We start from the raw sequence: 22843 nt of genomic DNA, 5'->3' as shown, positions 1-22843 counted from the left end.
GCCTCTGAGTTGAAGCCCACTTGATCATGGTGTATAATCTTTTTAATGTGTTGCTGTATTTGGTTTGCTAGTATCTTATTTAGGATATTTGCATCTGTGTTCATGAGAGATACTGGTCTGTAGTTTTCTTTTTGTGTGTTATCGTCACCATATTTTGGTATCAGGGTAATATACTGGCCTCAACAGGTGTTGGGAAGTATTGCCTCCTCTTCGATTTTTTGGAAGAGTTTGAGGAGAATAGTTATTAAATCTTTGAATATTTGGTAGAATTGACTGGTGAAGCCATCTGGTCCTGGACTTTTACTTTTTGGTGGATTTTTGATGATTGTTTCAATTTCTATGCTGCTGATAGGTCTATTTAGATTTTCTAGTTCTTGATTCAGTCTAGGATGATTGTATCTTTCTAAGTACTTGTCCATTATTTCTAGGTTATTAAATTTGGTGTCGTATACTTTTTTATAGTATTCTTGTATGATCCTTTGTATTTCTGTGGTGTCTGTCATAATTTGTCCTCTTTCATCCCTGATTTTATTTGTGTCTTTTCTCTTTTTTCTTTAGTGAGTCTAGCCAGGGGTTTGTCAATTTTATTAAACTTCTCAAAGAACCAGCTCTTTGTTACGTTTTTCTACTTATTGTTCGTTTTCAATTTCATTTAATTCTGCTCTAATTTTGATTTATTTTTTTTCCTTCCGCTGATTTTAGGCTTGACTTGTTCTTCCTTTTCTAGTTTTTTAAGATGAAGTATTAGGTTGTTTATTTGGGCTTGTTCTTGTTTTTTGAGATAGGCTTGTAATAATATGGACTTTCCTCTTATTACAGCTTTTGGTGTGTCCCGATAGTTTTGATATGTTGTACTATCATTATCAATCGTTTCTATATATCTCTGGATCTCTCTTTTTATTTCTTCTTTGACCTAGGTATTCTTCAGTAGCATATTGTTTAATTTCCATATATTTGTGGTTCTTCCTGCTTTCTTTTTATAGTCTATCTCTAGCTTTAAAGCATGATCTGAGAATATAGTTGGTATGATTTCAATCCTCATATTTGTTGAGGCTATCTCTGTGTACCAGTATGTGGTCAGTCCTTGAGAATGTTCTGTGTACACTAGAGAAGAATGTATAAGCAGCTGTTTTGGGATGAAAGACTCTGTAAATGTCAGTTATGTCCAGTTGGTCTAATGTGATTTTCTGTTTGGATGATCTGTCCATATCCCACAGTGGGATATTTTAGGTCTGCTACTATGATAGTGTTTTGGTCTGTGTCTCCCTTTAGTTCTGTTAGTAGTAGTTTATTCTTTTGATACAATTGTAAATTGGATTGTTTTCTTAATTTCTCTTTCTGATAGTTAATTATTGGTGTATAAAAATGCAACTGGTTTCTGAATACTAATTTTTTTATCCTGCTACTTTACTGAAGTCAATTATGAGTTCTAATAGTTTTTTGGGGTGGAATCTTTATGGTTTTCTCATATAGTGTCATGTCAACTGCAAATGACAGTTTTACTTCTTTATTTCCAGTATAAGAATGTATATTATGTTACCTTTTATTTCTTTTTCTTGTCTGATTGTCGTGGCTAGGATTTCCAATACTATGTTGAACAAAAGTGGTAAAAGTAGATATTGCTGTCTTGTTCCAGATCTTAAAAAAAAGGCTTTTAGCTTTTCACCGTTGAGTATGATTTTAGCTGTGGGTTTGTCATCTGTAGCCTTTACTATGTTGAGGTATGTTCCTTCTGTCCCCACTGTGCTGAGAGTTTTGGTCATAAATGGATATTAGATTTTGTCAAATTCTTTTTCTGCATCTTTTGATATGATCATATAGTTTTTATCCATTACTTTATGTGATGTATCAAGTTAATTGATTTGTAGATATTGAACCAAAGTTGCATCCTCGGAATAAATCCCACTTGATCATGGTGTATAATCTTTTTAATGTATTGCTGAATTTGGTTTGCTAATATTTTGTTGAAGATTTTTGCATCTATGTTCTTTGGGGGTATTGGTGTATAATTTTCTTTTTTTGTAATGTCTTTGTCTGGTTTTGGTATCAAGGTATTGCTGGCATTTTAAAATGAGTTTGGGAGTCTCCCTTCTCTTCAAATTTTGGAATAGTTTGAAAGGAATAGGTATTAATTCTTACCTGAATGTTTGGTAAAATTCACTTATGAAGATACCTAGTCCAGGGCTTTTGTTTGTTGGGAGTGTTTTGATTACTGATTCAATTTTATTAGTAGTTATTGGTCTGTTCAGATTTTCTTTTTCTTCCTGAACCAGTCTTCAAAGATTGTATAGCTCTAGGAATTTGTCCATTTCTTCTAGATTGTTCAATTTGTTGGGACATAATTTTTTGTAGTATTTTCTTATAATCCTTTGTATTTCTGTGGTGTTGGTTATCACTTCTCTCTCTTTTATTTCTTATTTATTTGGGATCTCTCTTTTTTCCTTGATGAGTCTGGCTAAAAGTTATCAATTTTGTTTATCCTTTCGAAGAAACAGCTGTTGATTTCATTGATCTTTTCTTGGTTTTTTAGACTCCATTTCATTTATTTTCACTCTGATCTTTATTATTTCTTTTCTTCTACTCACTTTGGTCTTTATTCTTTTCTAGTTCCTTTAGGTGTAAGGTTAGGTTGTTTATTTGGAATGTTTGTTTCATGAGGTAAGCCTATATTGCTATGAATTTTCCTCTTAGAACTGCTTTGGCTCTGTCCCATTTTTTGGCGGGGGGAGTTGTATTTTCCTTTTTATTTGTCTCAAGATATCTTTTGATTTCTTCCTTGATCTTATTAATCTATTTATTATTTAGTAGCATATTACTTAGCCTCCATGTGCTTGTGTGTTTTCCAGTTTTCTTATAATTGATTTCTAGTTTTGTACCATTGTGATCAGAGAAGATGCTTGATATGATTTCAGTCTTAAATTTATTGAGACTTGTTTTGTGACCTAATATGTGGTCTATCCTGGAAAATGTTCCCTGTGCTCTTGAAAAGAATGTATATTTTGCTGCTTTTCAGTAAAATCCTAAAAATATCAATTAAGTTCATCTAGTCTAATGTATTATTTAAGGCCACTGTTTTCTTGTTGATTTTCTATCTGGATGATCTATTCATTGATGTCAATGGAGTGTTAAAGTCTTATAGTATTTAGTCTTACTGTCTATCTTTCCCTTATGTGTGTCACTATTTGCCTTTTATATTTGGGTGCTCCTGTCTTGGATGTATAAATATTTATAAGAGATATTCCTTTGTTGGATTGATCCCTTTATCATTATGAAATGCCCTTGTCTCTTGTTATAGCCTTTTTTAAAAGTCTCTTTTGTCTGATATAAGTATTGCTACCAGGCTTTTTTGTTGTTTTCATTTGCACAAATGTCTTTTTCCATCCTTTTACTTTCAATCTGTGTGTCTCCATCTTGTTTATTTCTTTTTCTGGAGTTTTCTCCTCATCTCTTATTTGGTACACGTTTGTCTCCTCATTTCAGCTGACTCTCTGTGTTTGTTTCTATGTGTTAGATAGATCTGCTATGTTTCCCGGCCTTGACAGAGTGGCCTTATGTAGAAGGTGTCCTGTGGGGCCCAGTGGCACAATTTCCCTGGTTACCTGAGTTGGTGCTCCAGAGGTGTCCCCTGTGTGGGTTGTACATGCCTTCCTTTTGTAGTTGAGACTTGATTGCTGTTCACACATCAGTGGATGGGGTTAACCCTCAAGTTAACTGGCCGTGAGGGCTGACTGTGACTACAGCAGACAAGCTGTTGTGCAAGGGGCTGACCCCATGGGACAGGAGTCACTTTAGTGGTGCTCTGGTGTCAGCCAAATCTGCTCTTTGGGTGTATCATTTGTGGAGCTGGTTGTATGTTGCTCTGGTGTGGTATGAAGACAGCCAATGGATGATATATTGGTTCTGGAGCCTCTTGAGAGGGGCTCTGGTACAGCTAAGTTCAGCTGCTGCGCGTGCTGGGCTTGGGGCTTCTTGATAGGAGCTACAAAATGATCTGTGGTCGGTTGCCACTTGTGTTGGCTTAGAGGTACTTAGGAGAGTTTATGCTATGATTCGAGGCCAGCTGCCACTTGTGCTGGGCTTGTGGTTGCTTATTTGAAGCTACAGTCCAAGGCACGACTGGCTGCTGCTTATGCCAGACTTGGGGCCACTTCATGGAAATTACAACACAAGTGACCAGTCGCTGCTTTTGCTGGGCTTACAGCTGCTTAGCAAGAGCTACAAGGCATGCCAAGGCTGGCTGCTGCTTGTTTTGGGGATTTGTTGACCTTTCAGAGATTTGGGGAAAGTCTGCAATGTGAGCTGAGGCAGGCCACTTGAGTAGAGGAGCCACTGGAAGAAACTCTGGCCTTGCTCACAGTTGGATGGAGACCCAGGGAATCACCAGAGCAGGGTGCGTGGTGTTAGCCAGGTTAATGAAGAAACAGATTTGGTGCCCACCTGCTCCTGCTGGCTGGGTAGAAGGAAAATTCATAAAAGGAACAGTTGTGCCTGCCCACACTTCCATCCTCAGAGACAGTTGCCTTGATCCCTGCTTCTCCAGCCTTCATCCTGAAGTTAGTCAGTTTAGTTCCTCCACGTATGTCCCTGGTGCTTTTTGAGCTGCTGGCCCTGCTCTGGAGCTCAGAGCAAGTGGATTTGTGAGTGAGTTAATCTGTGCACGGTCCCTTTAAGAGAAGCACCTTGATCTCTAGTAGACCTTTGTCTTTCTCAGACACAATCCCTGCTGGTTTTCACAGTCAGATGTTATGGGGCTCCTTTTCTTGGCACTGATACCCTGGGTTGGGAAGCCTGGTGTGGGGCTGGGACCCCTCGCTCCTCAGGGAGGACCTCTGCATCGGAGATATCCCTCCTGATTCTTGATTACTACCTCTAAGATCTGATTATCACCTCTAAGATCTTAGATACTTTTGTTCTAAGTGTTTGTCGGATCTGCCTGGTCTACATTCCCACCCCCCAGTCCCGCAACCAGTCTAGATGTGGCTTGTCTTTTATATCCTTAGTTATAGGAATTCTGTTCAGCTAGTCTTCAGGTGTTCTCTATAATAGTTATTCTATAATTTAGTTGTAATTTTGATGTGGTCGTGGGAGTAGGCAAGCACAGAGTCTTGGGAAGTCTGAGAGTGTTCTCTTTATTCTTCATTTTTACATTAAAGCTTATGCTAATGAACCTTCTGCCAGCCCTATCCTGGTGCTTATCATGTTTCTGAGGATAATCTTTAAAGCTCACTTTTCTTGAAGCTTGGTAGAGAGCACAACCTGAATTTCCAACAGGAGAAAGAAGAACTAAAACTAGCTACAGTCCTTATGTTTGAACTTTTTGTGAAATGAATAGTCACAGAACATCACTATTGATAACCATTTCCAGTTGAACTCCCTGCCTGTGCCATTTTGAGGATAGGTTAAGTTTTGATTATAGAAACCTACTATCTGAAGATTGGAACTTCAGAGATCACAGCCAGAGTGATGAAGAGCATTTAAACCATGATAGATAAAGACAGGCTCAGATAAGGAAATAGCCTGGAGAAGAGAATACAGAGAAGAGAGCCATCTTGAGATAGGTTGAGAACTGTCCTATGGCAAAGCAATTTGATATTTCCTATAAATCTTCAAGGAAATGACAAGGACCAGTGGGGGAGGCTCCAGGGAGCGGAATCTTAGTGTGTTCTAAGGAAGAATTTGGAATGCATGGGTTCTCAGGATGTGGGCATCAGGCTCTTGTGGCTGTTTAAGCATCTGTGGAGTGGTTTTTTTGGCAGGAGTCCTGTAGTTGGGCTGAATTACCTCTAAGTTCTCTTCCTACCCCTCAGATACTTTTGTTCTAAGTGTTCGAAGTCCTCTTAAAAATGCTTATACTTCGTATTGGAATTTGGTGGTGGGGGGGGGATGTGAAAAGATTGCCGCCTCATACATATTACTGTACTTGTTCGGTAGATAACCAAACTACTGTAAGTTGATACATATGTAGCTTGTAATTACCAAGCATATCCTATATGTGCGGCACAATGTTAGGTGCTATACAGAAATTAGTTTTACAGTAACCCAATTTCACAGTTGTGTGAAAGAGGGAACTGAAGCCAGTAAAAGTTAGGTAACTTATGTATGCCAGGACTTGAAGTGAGTTAAGGGGAAGTGGGAGCCAAGATGCAAACGTGAGTTTAACTCCAAAGCCTATATTTATAACTACAGAATGAGTTTTGTTTTTATTTCCTTTTCCAAACCCGTACTCTGTTCTTAAATATAGACATATATTGTTTGATAGATGGTGTTAGAGCACACCTAAGATCTCTTCTAACTCTTGAGTATTGATGGTTAAATATGTTATTTCTTTAATTTATAATGGCCATTCTGGCCCACACTATGTTGTAAAGTAGGGGTCAACAAACTTTCTGTAGAGGGCCAGATAATAAATATTTTAAGCTTTGCAGCATATACTCAGCTCTACCATTGTATCAATAGATAGTTTGTAAACAATGCGTGTGGCTGTGTTCCATCACAGTTTTTTTAACAGAAATAACTTTTGAAGGGACCTGATTTGGCCTATGGGCCGTGGTTTGCTGATCCTGCTCCAAAGCTATTTTCCATGGTAGACACCAGTGGTCCTCCTTGGTCTCTTTAGGTCTTTGGTCAGTTGCACACACGTTTCTGTTTCTAATTTATAGGTTTTAGGTACATCCATTGTAGTGATCCATATTCCCCTTTGTGAATGCCTCTTAAGAGGTGCACTCTGTATGGATGGTGGGACCATAATTTTCACTATCCCCGTGACCCGGTGTTCTCTCCTTGCAGTAACTGCAGAGACACGCACACGGGCACAAGGAGGCCTGTTAAAGATAGTAACCTGCTAAATTTAGCATATTTGTGCCATGGAATACTGGCAGCAGTTAAAAAGGACACAATGGATCTCATTTTCTAACCTGGGTTGTCAAAATTTATTGTATAATGAAAAAGTAAATTAGAGATAGATTTGTACAATACCTTTTTGGTTAGAAATGTATTTTTTATACATATATTTTATGGGGTTCAAGTGTGTGAATGCATAAAAGGCCTGATGGTGTTCATACCAAACAAATAAGAACCGGCGAGGTAAGGGGAGGAGCCTGGGGATTGGGGCTGGTGACTGTAGCCTTAACTGTCATGGTTCTGTTTTTGTTTGTTTGTTTGTTTTTTTACAAGGAGAATGTGTTTAATTGCTTGTGTAATTGCAGTTTAAGAATAACAATGAAGATCTGCTTAGCTTCAGCCCTCTCATAATCTCCACAAGCCTTCCTAGAGCCTAAGTAAACATACAACTGCAGAAATGCAGTGGGTTTGCAGGGAAGGTGCCTCCCTTCCCCATGGCCTATTAGATTGCTGCCGTTGCATCCCCTCAGCCCAGAGAGTGGAAGATGGAAAGTTATATAGTCAATCTTGTGTTCCAGTTGAGGAAAAACAGATGACAAGATCAGTTTTAGACATGGCTCAGGGCATTTGAGAGACGGCTGCAAGGCTAGGGGGAGGTTTTATGATAACCAAATATTACAGGAAAAGCTGGGCATAGGCGGGTCACTTATTTATTGTTTAAGGATCAATCAGTCCATGTCCTTGCTAATGGCTCTGCCATTTTTCTGTGTGTTAATCCAGGAGGAATTTTGTTGTCAGAGAATAAAAGGAGGTTGTCCATAATTGACTTTAAGCAGCAAACAGTAAAACACTGAGCTCTTCAGCTCCGCCTTTCTTGTAAGTTTGTTATTTATTCCCAGTGGTCATAAAAACTAATTAAATCATATGATAACATATTTCCATACATTTGGAACCCTAAATCTAAGTGGACTTCTTATTTGTCCATGTATATTTAATATAAAAGATTCCATTATAATGAAAACTAATTTTTCAGCTAATGTTATTTGCTATTTTAAAAAGTCCATTTAGGTGTATTTAATATTATAGGGCAGTTTTTGATATGTTTTATATTCTTCCAGGCTCTGAGAATTGGAAAACCAAGAAGGTTTTGATGTTTTGTGTGGCGCCACCTGAATTAGAAACCAAGATGAACATAACCAAAGGAGGCCTGGTGTTGTTTTCAGCAAATTCTAATTCATCATGTATGGAGCTTTCAAAGAAAATTGCTGAGTGAGTTATAATTATACCATTAAAATCTGTATTCATTATGTGTTATTTTAAATTTGATAATCAGATTAGCACTGATTGTTCAACTTGAAATCAGCAAATGTTTTATAGTTAATATGCATATCGCCTGTATATATTTAGGGCTAGCTTTTTTGTAAACTATCTTAACACCCTACACATTCATTCAGCAGATGTTTATTGAGTTCCTCATGAGTGCCAGGGATTGTGTTAGGTGCTACATATGCATAGAATTATTTGAGCATAAAAAACAGTGAAGTGGATACTATATGGAAATAATTTATAGATTATAGTTCAGCATAATTTTAGTTATTTATTAAATAAATATTGAACCCTTACTATGTACTAGGCCTTGATCTAGTTATTAGGAATTAACAGTGAACAGCTAGGGAAGATCCTTCTTACATTTAGTAGGGGTCCAGACAAGAAGTAAGTCAGCAAAATAAACAAGATAATTTCAGATGGTGATAATGCTTTGAAAAAACTAGTGAATTGATGGGCGGGTGGGTTGTTCTGTTTTAGCTTGAATGCTCAGGTGCCTTTTAAACTGAAGGGATGAATGTGAATTAAGAAACCTGAATGAATCACTGAGTGAAGGTTTGGGGCCAGAGCCCTCCAGGCAGAGGGAACAGCAGGTTCAAAGTCCCTATGGTGTGCAGCGGGAGGTGTTGGTGTATCTCAAGAACATGGTTGGGGTGGTGAGAGTATAAGGAGATGGTCAGTGAGGCCTGCAGCAGAACTATGTAGACCTTCTTGGGTAGGCATAGGGTAGGGGGGAGCGGTTAGGTAATGGCGTGACAGTACAATTTAATATTAACTTTAAATTTTATAATAAGACTCTCTCTCATTTCATTTTGTTTTATTTCATTTTTATCAATTTATGAATCATCCTTAAACAGTAAAGATATAGAGTCTATTCAATTACATTTTCAGCTTTTCCCCCTCTCTCTTCTCTAGGCGGCTGGGGGTGGAGATGGGCAAAGTGCAGGTTTACCAGGAACCTAACAGAGGTGAGCTATCTGTGACATGCATAACATTGATCTTTTTGTGGAATATGACATTCTGGCTCAGTCCTTCATCTTCTCTATTGAAACAGTTAGTCTCAGTGTCCAGTTAGTTCCATTAGCAGAAAGCCAGGCAGGCAAGGTTGGTGAAAGTGATGTTTTACCACCACTAATACCAGCCAGATATAGAACCTTGAGGCAGATCACATCTGTGGGCTTGAATGCCAGCACTTAGACCTCATTTAATAAAAACTGCATAGATACGTGAACCAGCTGGTCGACTGAATGGAAGCATTAGCTCAGCTGTTGGTTGAATTTATGTCACCTTAGGCGGGATGAGTAAATCCTGTGAGGCCACAACATTAGTTAGTTGTTATTCTTTACCTTTATGTTAACTGCTATAGGTTAGACATCATGAAATCTTGTTTGGAAATATTTTTTGCTAATTGATTTATGTCATTGCATAAGCATCTCAAATTGTAAAAAACATATTATTTAACCTTTATAATTTTTGTAGTAATGGTGAAATTATTCTAGCAGGGGTGATAGGCAGCTTGCATGGGCTTGGGAGTCAGACAGCTTATCCTTAGCAAGTTATTTAACCTTTCTAAACTGCAAATAATTAGGGCTGGTTGAGCATTAAAAGCAATAATTTGTATGCCTAACACAGTTCTTGGCACATAGTAGGTAACACAATAAATATTAGTTCCCTTTCCTTTTCCACTGTCGGATTATGTTTAGTACTTAAGTATTATGGAACTTAAAAGGGACTTTGATGAAAAGGCACAAATTTGCTCTTCCCTATTTATTTCTGTATTACTGCCTCCTCTTTCCTGTCTTCCAAATTGCCCCTTGTGGCTTCAGTAGGAAAAAAATATAATTGAAGAAAATATGCAGGGAGACTTTGAAGAAGATTCTGCTACTAAAAGGAATTGGATGATGTCCTTTGTCTAGTCTGGAAGGGAGGGCTAAAGGAAGAGCTTGTGGTGGAAGACTTGGGAGGAGGTAGGTTCGCACTCCAGGTTCTTGAATGAGGGCAGAGGAAGTACTTAATGTGTGTTGGGAAGGAAAGAGGGAACTACCATTTGTGGATTCTTTCCTGTTATCAGATTCTGAAGAACTGAGTTCAAGGATGATGGTAGGTAGGATGTCCCAGAAGTAGCAGGGTCAATATTTGAATCTAGTTCTCTTACTCTAAAGCTCATTTTCTTTTCATGATGTCACATTGTTTTGTAAACACATACTCTGTTTTTTTCCAACATCTTAAATGAAAATGTTGAAACGTTTAAAATAGTTGAAAGAATAGTACAGTGAACACCCATGTGTATATCTACTACTTAGATTTGACAGTTAACATTTCGCTATATGATTATGTATGTTTACAATTAAGTTGTAGACATCAAGATACTTAACTACTGAATACTTGATCATGCATCTCCTAAGAATAATGACTTTATCTTACATGAATACACTACCAATGTCACATTTAAAGATGTTAATGATACCTCTAATCACCTAATGTCTAGTCTGTATTCACATTTTCTACTTGTCCTAAAGAGCCTTTTATAGCTGGGTTTTTTTTTTTCAAACCAGGATTCTTGGTTCAGGCAATGTATTTGTAATATCTCTTTAGTTTCTTCTAATGTAGAGCAATCCCTCATTTTTCTTTTTTCTTCTCATGACATTGACTCTTCGAAGAGGTTGTCTTATTCCATTCTGGATTTGTCTAATTGTTTCCTTGTGGCTGATCACAAATATTTTGAGAGTAGGGATATCAGACCTTATTTATCTTTGTTATAACATTTTGTTCTTAATAAGTTTTTAATTTTTGCTGTTTGAATGAGTATATAATTTCCTATAAAGATACTATGCTCAGAGTGGTACAGTGTTTACTGCTTACATACAGGAAGTGAGAAGGATAGATTTACTGGGTTCAAGTCGGAAGTGAAATTCTGTCCTAAAGATATCATGTAACTAACCATGTTTAAAAGTGTGATTAATGGCAGTATGTCTATTATCCTTTTGTAGCATCTAAAGCTTAATCTGTTTTGTAACAGGTCCACTTTCCATATTTTATAACATTGGAGAATGATGCAAATTATGTATTTTTAAAAATGTAAATTATATGTCTTCTTTACTTCTCCTTCTTTTTTCCTTTCCTACCAGAAACAAGAGTACAAATTCAAGAGTCTGTGAGGGGAAAAGATGTTTTCATCATTCAAACTGTTTCAAAGTGAGTACTTATCCACAGAAGTTTTATTGCTTTCTAGGTTTCAATTTGGGCATGAGTGTTTAGAATAATAAGATTTGGCTAGACAGGAAGAATTAAGGTAGTTTTATAATTGGTATAGCATACTCTGCTAATTTTTCTGACCTAACTGCTAATGTTTATGTGTTCCTTCAGTATTCTTAAAGAGTGGAAATAACCAATTATAGTAGTCCCCCCTTATCCATGGGAGTATGTTCCAAGACTCCCAGTGGATGCCTAAAACTGTGCATAATACTGAACACTATATATACTATGTTTTTCCTCTAGATACATACCTATAATAAGGTTTAATTTATAAATTAGGCACAGTAATGGATTAACAACAATAACTAATAAAATAGAACAATTATAATGATATGCTGTAATAAAAGTTATGTGAATGTAGTGTCTCTCTCTCTCTCTCTCTCTCTCTGTCTCTGATAACTGATCTGATAACAAGATGGCTTACTAAGTGACTAACGAACAGGTGTCATATATAACCTGGATATCCTGGACAAAGGATGATTAATGTCCCAGGTGGAATGGAGTAGGATGGTGAGAGATTTCATCACGCTACTCAGAATGGCGTGCAATTTAAAACTTAAAACTTTAAAACCTTAAAATAAGGTATTTGTAATCCTTTTATCTCCCCAGAAACAGTGTGACTCCATTTGGAGAAATGTACAGAGGTTGTGTGTATTACCCAAGGGGATAAGTAGGCATTGAAGACCAAATTTGGATTTAGAATTCAGGACTTCAGAAGGGTGACTTTTGTAGTTCCCATTTTCAAGTCCTTTTATTTCTCTCTTTTTATTTATTTTTATTTCAACACATCGATTTCTAACCCTGCCTTTTGTCAGTTTCCCATACCTCTAGCCAAAACCATATCCTTGATTTTCTCCACATGTCTTATTTTGCATTTTTCTGAACTTTGCAGTAGGCTTGTGTTAACTCAGTGATTCCTACTCTTGTCCTGGTTGCAGAAAGCCTGGACATCATAGTCTTCTTTCTGAAATACTGTGAAGTAGTTAACATTGAGATTTCGTATTGTCAGATACATCTTATACTTCATTTTAATACAGACTAGTGGTAGGCACTAAAAATATAAGAAAGTTTTTAAATAAAGAAAATACTGTCCATTAACTTTTCCTATAATTCAAATAAGTTTATTATTTGACTTTAGTGATGGAAAGCCTTATACCAGCTCATAGAAAAATGGTGCTCCTGGGAGCATAGTTTAGGAACTTCAGTGTAACTTAACACTCACTATTGGTTCCTCTACTCTTACCTTTTTACGTAGAACACTTTTCTGAAAGTCTACTTTAAATCTTCAGATTCAGAGTTATTAGAGATTAACAGATAACCTACTCATCCAATTGTTCTGTGTTTCTACATGCTCATTCATTTATTAACAGATATTTATTGAATATGCTAGTACAAGTGTGTGAGATGCATTAATGATTAAAACATAAAAATCCTTGTTCTTATGGAGTATATATTCTAAGACTTGCAAGTTACATACTAAATAAGTAGATTATCTCGTTTGTCAAAAGGTCAGATGAGTGCTATGGAAAAAAGAACCAAAATAGCATGGCAAGGAATTGGGAGTGATGGTGGTGAAAGCATGGAGAAGGGACAGGGTAGACCTCATTAGAAGTTGACATTTGACAAAAACTGAAAGGAGGTGAGGGAGTAAGCCAGATGACCAGCTGGGGAGGAGAGCATTCCAGGTGGTGTGAGCACCTAGAGTGAAGGCCCTTGGGTGGAAGTAAGCACTTAAAAATTATTGAGTGTGGCCAGACTGAGACGGGGGCTATGGAGTAGGAGTGGACAGCAGAGAAATGGTGGTGAGGGGCAGATCATGAAGGGGCTTTGGGAGCCATCATATGGCCATGGGCAAAATGGGAAATCATTGCTGGATCTTAAGCAGAGGGCTACATGATCTAACTTTCATTTTGATATCTAGATGGATGCTGTGTGGACAGTGGACTGCAGAGGGACTGTTGGAGGGCTGGGGAGGGAGACCTTTGGTAATAGGCTGTCACAGTCACCTGGTTGAGGGACAAGAGTGGCAAGGTCCTAGTGGTGTAGTGAGACACTGTCATTTTCTAGAAAGGAGAACAGTTAAGGATGCTGCTGAGATTTTTATTCTGAGGAAATTGGAAGACATTCAGGTGGAATCATCAAGTAGCAGTTGAATTTGTTAGACTGGAGTTGAGAAGCTTGGACTGAAACTATAAATTTGAGTCTTCAGCATTTATAGAGCTGTGAAATTGAATGAGAAGCCCAAGGGATGAGAGGAATTAGAAGGGGAAGAGGATAAATGAATGAGTGTTAGGGCAAGAAGTTGGGGAGAAGAGGAACCAGCAAAAGAAACCAAGTAGGGTAGGAGGAGAGGAGTTAGGGAATTCTAGAAGTCACGTGAGTCTAGTGTAGCAGGGGTGGAGGTGAGCAGCCATGTATTATGCTGCCAGGGGGTCAGCTGAGAGAAGTACTGGGATTGACCATGTGATTTAACCATGTGGAGGTCATTGATGACCTGGATTGAAATGTGTTCAGGAGAGAATGAATAGATGAATTGGAGATAGTGAGTGTAGACAACTCTCCTGAGATGTACTACACAGGGGAGCAAACAAATGGGGCAGTGGGAAAAGTGGTCATGAGTTGTTTTTAATGGAAGGAATAACAATGTTTATAGGCTGATGGGTATGAACCATGGGAGTATAGTTAGAAGTTGAAGGTGGAGGCAAGAGAGGGAGCATTGCTAGAGCAATATCTTCCAGTAAGCAAGAGGGCATAGGGATGAGTATAATTTGGAGGGATGATTTTAGAGTAACTTTGGTGTGGAAAATTCATCTCTTATAGGGTACTTATAGGGTACAGATGTATGTTGCAGTGGGAGCCTGTGACACCTCTTTTCTGAGTTCTTTTCTCAGCGAAAAAGGAAGTAGGAGCACGTTCTGAGAAGGAATATGGCCTGAGAAGAGAGGAATTTGTTGTTTCTTTTTTGTGCTTTGAGCCTTAAGTCTTGGTAGTGGCATGAGTAGCACATTGCTGACACTTTGTTTGAACAGGGAGATATTATCAAATGTTTTACATTCCTTGCTGAGATTTTTGTCTCTTGGGTTACAGGGACGTGAATACCACCATCATGGAGCTCCTGATTATGGTGTATGCGTGTAAGACCTCTTGTGCCAAAAGCATTATTGGTGTGATTCCCTACTTTCCTTACAGCAAACAGTGCAAGATGAGAAAAAGAGGCTCAATTGTTTCTAAATTGCTGGCTTCAATGATGTGCAAAGCTGGTAAGAATGGCAGATATTTTATAATTATTTGGGTGCCTGAGGATTTTATTTTACCTTAGAAATTGTAATGCATTGTTTTAACTAAATTAGAATGCATGCTGAACAGAGTAAAAATAGTGATATAGCTTTTGAAGATAACAAATTTATAATGATAAAATAGTGTAGAGAACTCACTCCTGTTCCCAACTCCCCCAAACACAAAAAGTAATGAGAACAACTTATTTTTTCCTAAATCCTTTGTTTAAAAAATTATATTGAAATGACAAGTTATAATCATATTATGTCATTTTTAGAGGGGGAAAAAGCATTTGGGGCCAACTATTCTAACACAGCAACTACTTTTATTTTAGCCTCTTCTCTTTCCCAAGACAGATTGGTATATCGCGTAAACCATATGTATTATTTTGTGTTGTGTATTTTCAGGTGCCTCCCCCTTGTTTCTAAATAATCAGAATTGTTATTGTGTATGTGCATGTGCATGTGTGTATATGATTATAGAAAGCACATATCAGAGCATTTGCACAGAGAGAAAGGAATAAAAAGTCCTCATCGCTGTATTTTAACACTGACACTTAACTATAGAATACATTTTCTACTGTAGCGTCTAAAGAAGGTAGAAATAAAACAAAATTTAATGAAGCCCAAACCCCAGCAACCTCAAAAGTATACCCCGTTGAAAAGTGGTAGTAGGCTAAAGGGAGCAGGCAGGCTCATGGAGCCTTCCAGAAAGGTTCTGCTCTTATCTTCTAGCCTTGATCGTAGGTGGGCCATTAGGCTTCCTTTCCTGTTCTTTCGGGAAAGTTTTCTTTAAAAAATTTTTCCAATTATATTTTCCTAATATCTTTATACCAAATATCATATCAAATATCCTTTAATGAGCCAATGGATGAAGGTTGTTCATTTTCTTCAATTCAAGTGATCGTATCAAATATCCTTTAATGAGCCAATGGATGAAGGTTCTTCATTTTCTTCAATTCAAGCCTTAACCGTTGGTCTTAATATTTTAAGACAGTATTTGTCTTAGTATGATTTTGCCATGCCTTTTAAGAAAACTTCAAGGAGATATAATTTGCTGTAATATAATTATCAGAGACGTTCCTTCGGTACTATTATCTTTGCTATTTTAAGACTTAAAATTGATGTGAAAATTATGCATCTCTGCATAGGAAAAATCACCCAGTCTTTCCCTTCTGAGTAGGGAAAACCCCAGTTCTCTACCTCCTGAATATTTCATTTACTACTCAACACAGAACACTTCACTTCTGACACTTCTGATCACAAATGTTTTCTCTGTAACATCAGCTGGATGTCCTACAATTTAAGTTCTGACACTCTATCTTAGATAGATATCTATCTGGAGATCGTATTGGATCCCATAGGTTAAGGGCTCAGTCCCACAAAACTGCCCACCCCCCTTTCAGATGCTAGTCACAAGTCCAGGTTATCACTTGTGCTTCTGATCATTTGTCTGTAAATCTGAGGTTCCCACTATCCTCTCCTTGGATTTGATTAATTTGTTAAAGCAGCCCATAGAACTTAGGAAAATGGTTTATTTACTGTTTTTCAGTTTATTATAAAAAGATATAATAAAGGATACACATGAACATCCAGATGGAAGAGCTATATAGAACAAGGTATGTGGGAAAAAGGGCCATTAGGCTTCATTGCCCTCTCAGGACACACAATTCTTCCAGCACCTCCACCTGTTCAACCTGGAAGCTCTCTAAAACTCGTGTTATTGGGATTTTATGGAGGCTTCCTCTACTAGGCATGATTGATCATTCCATTTCCAGGCCCTTTCCTCTCTCTGGAGAAGAGAGAAGGGGATGAAAATTCTAAGCTTCTATTTATGATTTGGTCTTACAAATAACTAGCCCCCATCCAGGAGCCATCCAGGAGCCCACCCAGAGTCACCTCATTAGAATGAAAGACGTTTCTAGTGCTCTTATCACTTAGGAAATTATAAGGGTTTTAGGAGCTCTCTGCCAGGAACCAGGGGCAGAGACCAATGTATGTATTTTCTATTATCTCACAATCTTATACTAAAATATCTGAGAAATAAAGATGCTAAGTTTTTTCCGATGAGAGCAACTTTTTAATAGTAATTATATATAGTATTCTATTTTACATAGTGCTTATTTCATACAATGCAACCGGTTGTTAAACTATTTATGTGTTTGTGTCTGCTTTACTTTGAAAGGTTTAACTCATCTTATTACTATGGATTTACACCAGAAGGAAATTCAGGGCTTCTTCAATATTCCTGTTGATAATTTAAGAGCATCTCCCTTCTTATTACAATATATTCAAGAAGAGGTGAGCTAGCTCAAAGTTCTTTATTTTAACATTCTGTTTAAGGTTGAAAGACATTTCCATTTCCTTGGGCTGTCCGTAAAGGATTAAAACTTGATATATTCTGCTTAAAGTACTATTTACTTTGTAAATGTAACTCAATGTATTTTATAATTCTTAATCTGAAATTTATTTATTTTGCTGAGCTCTTAATTGCTTTTCCTTCTTTTGGACCTCAGGTACCTAGAATTGGACTAGTCATGATCATGATAACTCACTCATTGGTTCATGCAGGGCCCTCTTTTATGTGTCCATCTCTCCAATCTTTTCTCTCTGTTCATCCATCTATAGTAGTCAGCATCCATGATCCTACTACCCAGCAAGTAAACTAGAATCATCATAGTAACTTATATCCACTCATGTGGTCCTTCTGTGTTCTATCCCTCTGCCTCCTCCCATCAGAGGGAAGCATCATCCTGAATCTTGTTTCTCCCAATTTCCTTTTTATATAGTTTTATCTCATTCATGTATACACACCACACACACACACACACACACACACACTCTATGTATATATTACTCAAAGACAAAAACAAACAAAATATATATATATTTAAACTTTATAAAAAAGTATCAAACTATAATCTTTTGGGAATTTTTTACTTGATGTTACATTAATAAAAGTCATTCATGTTGTTGTGTGTCACAGTTAATCCATTTTGACTACTGAGAAATATTCATTGGGGGACTGTTATCACAGTTTATTCATAAGATTTTTGCTGTCGTGATAGTACTCCTGTGAACATTCCAATACGTGCCTCCACTTAAGCAAAAGTGTATCTTACTTATAAACCTAGAGTGGAATTGTTAAATTGCATTGTATGTAAATGTTTAATTTTTCCAAAGTTGTTATCCCACTTACATTCCCACCAGCAATGAATCAGATATCTTGTGGATGCAGCCTTGCTTCAATACTTATATTATCAGAATTAAAAATTTTTGCCAATTGAATGGCTATGCTGTTGTATCTTGTTGTCACTTTGATGGGTATATCACTGATGCCTTAAGAAGTTGAACATTTCTTAAATGTTTCCTCTTCTGTGAAAAGATGCTTAATATCTTTTGTCTTCAGTGGTTTTGTTTCTTTGTGAGCTATAGGGATTCTTTTTTTATTCTTGATTCTAGCCATATTATTTAGTATTTGTTTCACATATATCTCTCAGTTTATAACTTTTCTTTTAATTTTCTTTAGGGAGTCTTGATAAGCAGACATATTAAACTTTTTTTCATTGAAGTGAAATTCACATAACATAAAATTCACCATTTTAACACAACTTAGTGGTATTCAATACATGGACAGTGTTGTATACCCATCACCTCTATCTAGTTTTGAAACTCATCACTCCAAACACCCTGTACCCATTAAGTTAATCACTACCTATCCCTCCCTTCCTCCATCTCCTGGCAGTCACTAATCCACTTTCTGTCTCTGGATTTGCCTATTCTGGATATTTCATATAAACAGAATCATATATTATGTGAACTGTTGTGTTTGGCTTCTTTTACTTAATACAATGCTTTTGAGGTTCATCAACATTATAGCATGTATCAGATCTTCCTGGGTCTGTACCAGGGTTTTTAAAGAAAATTATGAAGAAGAAGGCTACAAGTATATTTTTATTGTGTAGGTAGAGATCCCTTCCTATCCTATCAGTTTTTAAAATAGGAACTTCTAGAGTTATCCTGTTTCTGATCGCCCCCCTTCCGTGTTCTTCTTAGTGTCTTTGTATCAAGCTACTCTCATTATCATAAAAAATGAGATGTAGCAGGAAATGGAAAACTAGGGACAGGGGTAGAGGTAGAGCAAAGCAGTTTGGGATGTAGGGCAATTTGAGTCTTTGTGGTTCCACAGGTGGCCCTAACGATGTTTTCCCTTAATTGTTCAAGGGAAAGTTACTGTTGAGTTTGGAAGTCAGACTTCCTTGACGTGTAGTGTGTTTCCCCCTCCACTTGATAATGAATAATAGTTTTCTAAAAAATCAAAAATGAAAATTTGTGTTTGCAATGGTAGTGTAGGGAAATACATGTTCGTATATAATAATTATGACAGTACTGATAAAAGCACCAGCTTCCCTGGACCACCAACCTGGTCCTGGGCCCCTCTGCAGAGGTAACAGCTCCTTGTTACCAGCTTCCTTTCTGTCCTGTATCCTCTCAGATCTTCGACATATTATATGCATTGTTTTGCAACTTGTTCTTTCCTTTCCCAGGCTGGTATCTGGAGGTCTTTCCATGCTAAGATACATAGGTATACTTCTTTCTTTATAATTGCTACATAGTACATATTCCTTCGTTTAGAACAAAAATGTCCAAATAGAACTTTCTGTAATAGTGACTATGGAGTCCTTGAAATGTGACTAGTGTAAGTGAAGAACTGAATTTTCATTTTATTTAAGTTTAACTTGAATGTTTAAAGCACAAGTTGGAACGAACCAGTTTTTCAACCATTTCCCTTGAATTTAAATTGAAATATTTTATTTTCAATATATATTTATTTTAAGTAATGCTGCATTAAAAATTCTTGTATTTACCTCTCTGAGTACTTATATGAGTTTTTTTCTGAGATACATTAATAAGTGGAATTGCTTGATTGAGAAGTATCTATGCTTAAAAATTTTTAAATAGATATTGCAAAAATTGCAATTCTCTGAAAATTTAGTATTTAATAGATATCACAAAAATTGCAATAATCTGAAGGAGCTGTATTAATTTATATTCCCAGCAGGAGTACATACGATAGTACCTGTTTCCTAGCACTCTTAAAAAAATCAAGGTGCAAAACTATTTAATGGAAAAAACAATACTACATTTATTTGAATTTTTTACTTCCCTGATTTCTAGTGTAATTGAGCATCTTGTTATATAGGACTTTTGCGGGGGGCAAGGGGGACGACCAGAATTTCCCTCATCTAAAACAGTGTTTATTGTTTTGCTGTGGTTTGGAATTTCAGCACAATGTGTCTGGGGTAGATCTTTTTTCTATTCATATTGATAGATATCTACTCAGTAGGTCCCTTTTATTCTCTGTTATTTTTTTTTCCCCTGTAATTTGAGTATTTCATGCCTTCTATTTTTTTCATTCTTTCCTTTGGGAACTGTTATATGTTGACAATTTTGGATGTAATCTCTGTATTGTTTAACTTTTTTTTTTTTTCCCCAAGTTTTTGGTTTTTATAAACTGCATTGTGGGATAATTCCTTGGCCTTATCTCCCAGGTTTGTTCTTCAGCGGTGTCTGTAGCCAGCCAGCTACTGAGTTTCTTATTTGGACCATAATCACTTCTACCTCCTAGATTTCTTTTTGATTCTTTTTTTTATAGCAACTTATTCTTTATGTATATGATTTCCTGTTTTAACTTTTGAGGAGAAAACAGACCTGTTTTTATTGGAGTCCTTTCTTTTAAAGTCTTCTTTTCTTTGCTTTATTAATTGTTCCCTGGGTCATTTCTTCTCCTGCCTGGGTTTGTTGCTGTGTTAGATGATGTTTGATGAGGCAAGGAAGTACATAAAACAGTTTAGAAAGACTTCCAGCAAAAATAAGGAAAGTGTCTAAAATGAAACTATTTTTGCTACCTTGCTCATTGGCAGTTTTGGATAAATTAGGCTTTCCTGTAAGGATATCTGATCCATATGGTTATGTTGGATATATCTATAATAGAGCCATCTTCAAATTAATCAGTTTTTAGTTTGTTTACTAAGTATTTATTTGCAGTTCCCATGTACTAGGCATTGCATAAGGTGCTGTTAAGTGCTTATATTAAAATTCATTGCTGTAGCATAATTGTGAGAAAAAAGCAATGGGAGTATAATTGAATGAAATAGAATGATTTAATGAAGTGATTAAAATTTAAGAACATAAAATATTGAAAATCTTGCCAAAATGAAGTCAGAAACAACAAACTACTACTCAAGCTTAAAAATAATTCTGTCTTCTAAACTCTTAGAAGTTGATAATGGATGTATCTTCAATTATAATTACCACTAACAGATCACTTCAATCATTCAAATTCATTTATTCCAGAGAAGACTGATATTTTAGTTATTTTCTTAAGGGCTCTTAATATCTTTATAAAACAGCACTGGACTGATTGTCCTTTGACAAATTAATTTCCTCAGTATATGACTGAGATACATTAAATAGTCATATTTTTTGACTGCACTAATTTGAAATTTGACAATTACCGTGGATTCAGATTGGATGGTTATCATCCTTGCACTGTGAAATGACAACTTCCTCTTCATTGTAAAACTGTGTTTATACCACATTATTCATATTTGCTGGTGCATAGATATGACCTAATCACCAGTTAGCCCAACTTTTTTCTTAAGTCTGTGAGGCTCATACCTTGATATTTTTTCCTAGTTATTCCTTCGTTTTCCATAGGAGAAATTTACTTTGAACTTTTCTCTTTCTGGAAAACTTTTAAGTGACCAGATGGATGACATTTTTGAGTCTGTGGAAATGTTCCTTTTTATTGATTGTTTGGTGTTGGTGTGAATTAATAGCCTTGTGGAGACATGGCAGTAATCCCTGACCTCTCGTCTGTCACAGATCCCAGATTACAGGAATGCTGTAATTGTGGCCAAATCTCCAGCCTCAGCCAAGAGGTAGGTGGGAGCTCACGATCGAACGCTCCTTGGATTTATATCCTGGGATCATATCTCCAATCATATCCCTGATCATATTCTGGGTGTTCTGGATTCTTACTCATTGGTGTCCCTTATTTTTATTTTGTGGACTGATAGTTTAAAAGATTGTCTGCTGACTCCATTTATTAAGTGATGATTGATTTTCCTCTTGTGTTTTTCAACCCCAATCCGTGACCACCAGTCATATTTCATAACTGAAGCCTTCCAGGTCTGGAGAATCCCAACCTAGTGCTTTCTTGCACTCGCAGGTTGGTGGCTGCTTGTTGTTAATCTTCAAATCTGGCATTTAAAATATTAGCACTTTCCTTTGTAGTTGTTTACTGCCTTTTATTTAGAGAACTCAATAATTTATTAACAGAATTGTATCCAGCCCAGAGGCCACTTATTGGTATGGATTAAAATGTGGTACTTCACAGAGCCAAAACACCCTGAGGCATACAAATGGGGCAGTGCTGTGAGAGTCACATATAACTTGGAGTAACTGATGAGTCATACAGAAGTTAGAGTTGTTTTTGGGCTGAGAGGATGTCATATATCAGTGTTTTCTGGAGAAGTCACTCCATTGAAGAGGGAAGGACAAAAGCAAATGTAGGAGTAAATCCTTTTTCCTAAAAAAGCTCTTTTAAAATTATTTCTCAAAATCGAATACCTTTGCTCACTGGTTCATTATTGAGTCCTATGGAATGAAAGCATAGGTACCTCCATCCTGGGCCTATGGACCGTTAATTTTGAAAGATGAAGGAGAGCTTGCACATAGTAAGCCATTGATTTAGAACATTACAGATAAATAATTTTCCATTATCAATTTAAGAATGACATTGAGTATATTAAATCAATTAGGTTGCCACTTGTGGTAAAACTATGAAGTTGACATGTTCTTAGAGATGACCTCGTAGTCCAGCTAGGGCTGTGCCCACACACACTTCCTTCAGGAAGGAAGTCTCATCAGAATCTCACATTGTCCATTTGATTAAATCACAGAAACTGTCACTCATGTTGGAATATAAACATTTCAAACAACTTTTCCAAACATTTGTGCAAAGGCTGAACTAATTTTAATTTAGTAATTTTTTTTGATACACAGGCTTTTTAAAAATTTAAAGTGAAAATCATGCAACATACAATTAACCATTTTAGAGTATACTATTCTCTGGCATTTAA

General features: G+C 36.7%; 1 protein-coding gene across 6 annotated transcripts in view; it reads left to right on the top strand.

Annotated features, from left to right (window-relative positions):
• Positions 1–22843, top strand: part of PRPSAP2 (phosphoribosyl pyrophosphate synthetase associated protein 2) — a 53085-nt gene that overhangs the window by 4750 nt on the left and 25492 nt on the right. For 3 of the 6 annotated variants that reach the window (XM_039847523.1, XM_039847524.1, XM_039847525.1), the window contains exons 2-8: positions 7621–7716; positions 7959–8109; positions 9082–9134; positions 11295–11361; positions 14509–14681; positions 16882–16997; positions 21585–21640. In XM_039847523.1, the coding sequence (XP_039703457.1) occupies positions 7991–8109; positions 9082–9134; positions 11295–11361; positions 14509–14681; positions 16882–16997; positions 21585–21640 (584 nt within the window). In that variant the 5' untranslated portion in view covers positions 7621–7716; positions 7959–7990. The remainder of the gene's footprint in view (positions 1–7620; positions 7717–7958; positions 8110–9081; positions 9135–11294; positions 11362–14508; positions 14682–16881; positions 16998–21584; positions 21641–22843) is intronic. The other 3 variants (XM_039847522.1, XM_039847526.1, XM_039847527.1) reach the window with 3 other exon arrangements.

This window comes from Pteropus medius, unplaced genomic scaffold, assembly GCF_902729225.1.
Source record: "Pteropus medius unplaced genomic scaffold, Ma_sr-lr_union100, whole genome shotgun sequence".
In the NCBI taxonomy this organism is placed as follows: domain Eukaryota; kingdom Metazoa; phylum Chordata; class Mammalia; order Chiroptera; family Pteropodidae; genus Pteropus; species Pteropus medius.
The sequence above is the reverse complement of the archived record's forward strand: the minus strand, read 5'-3'. Positions and strand labels throughout refer to the sequence as shown.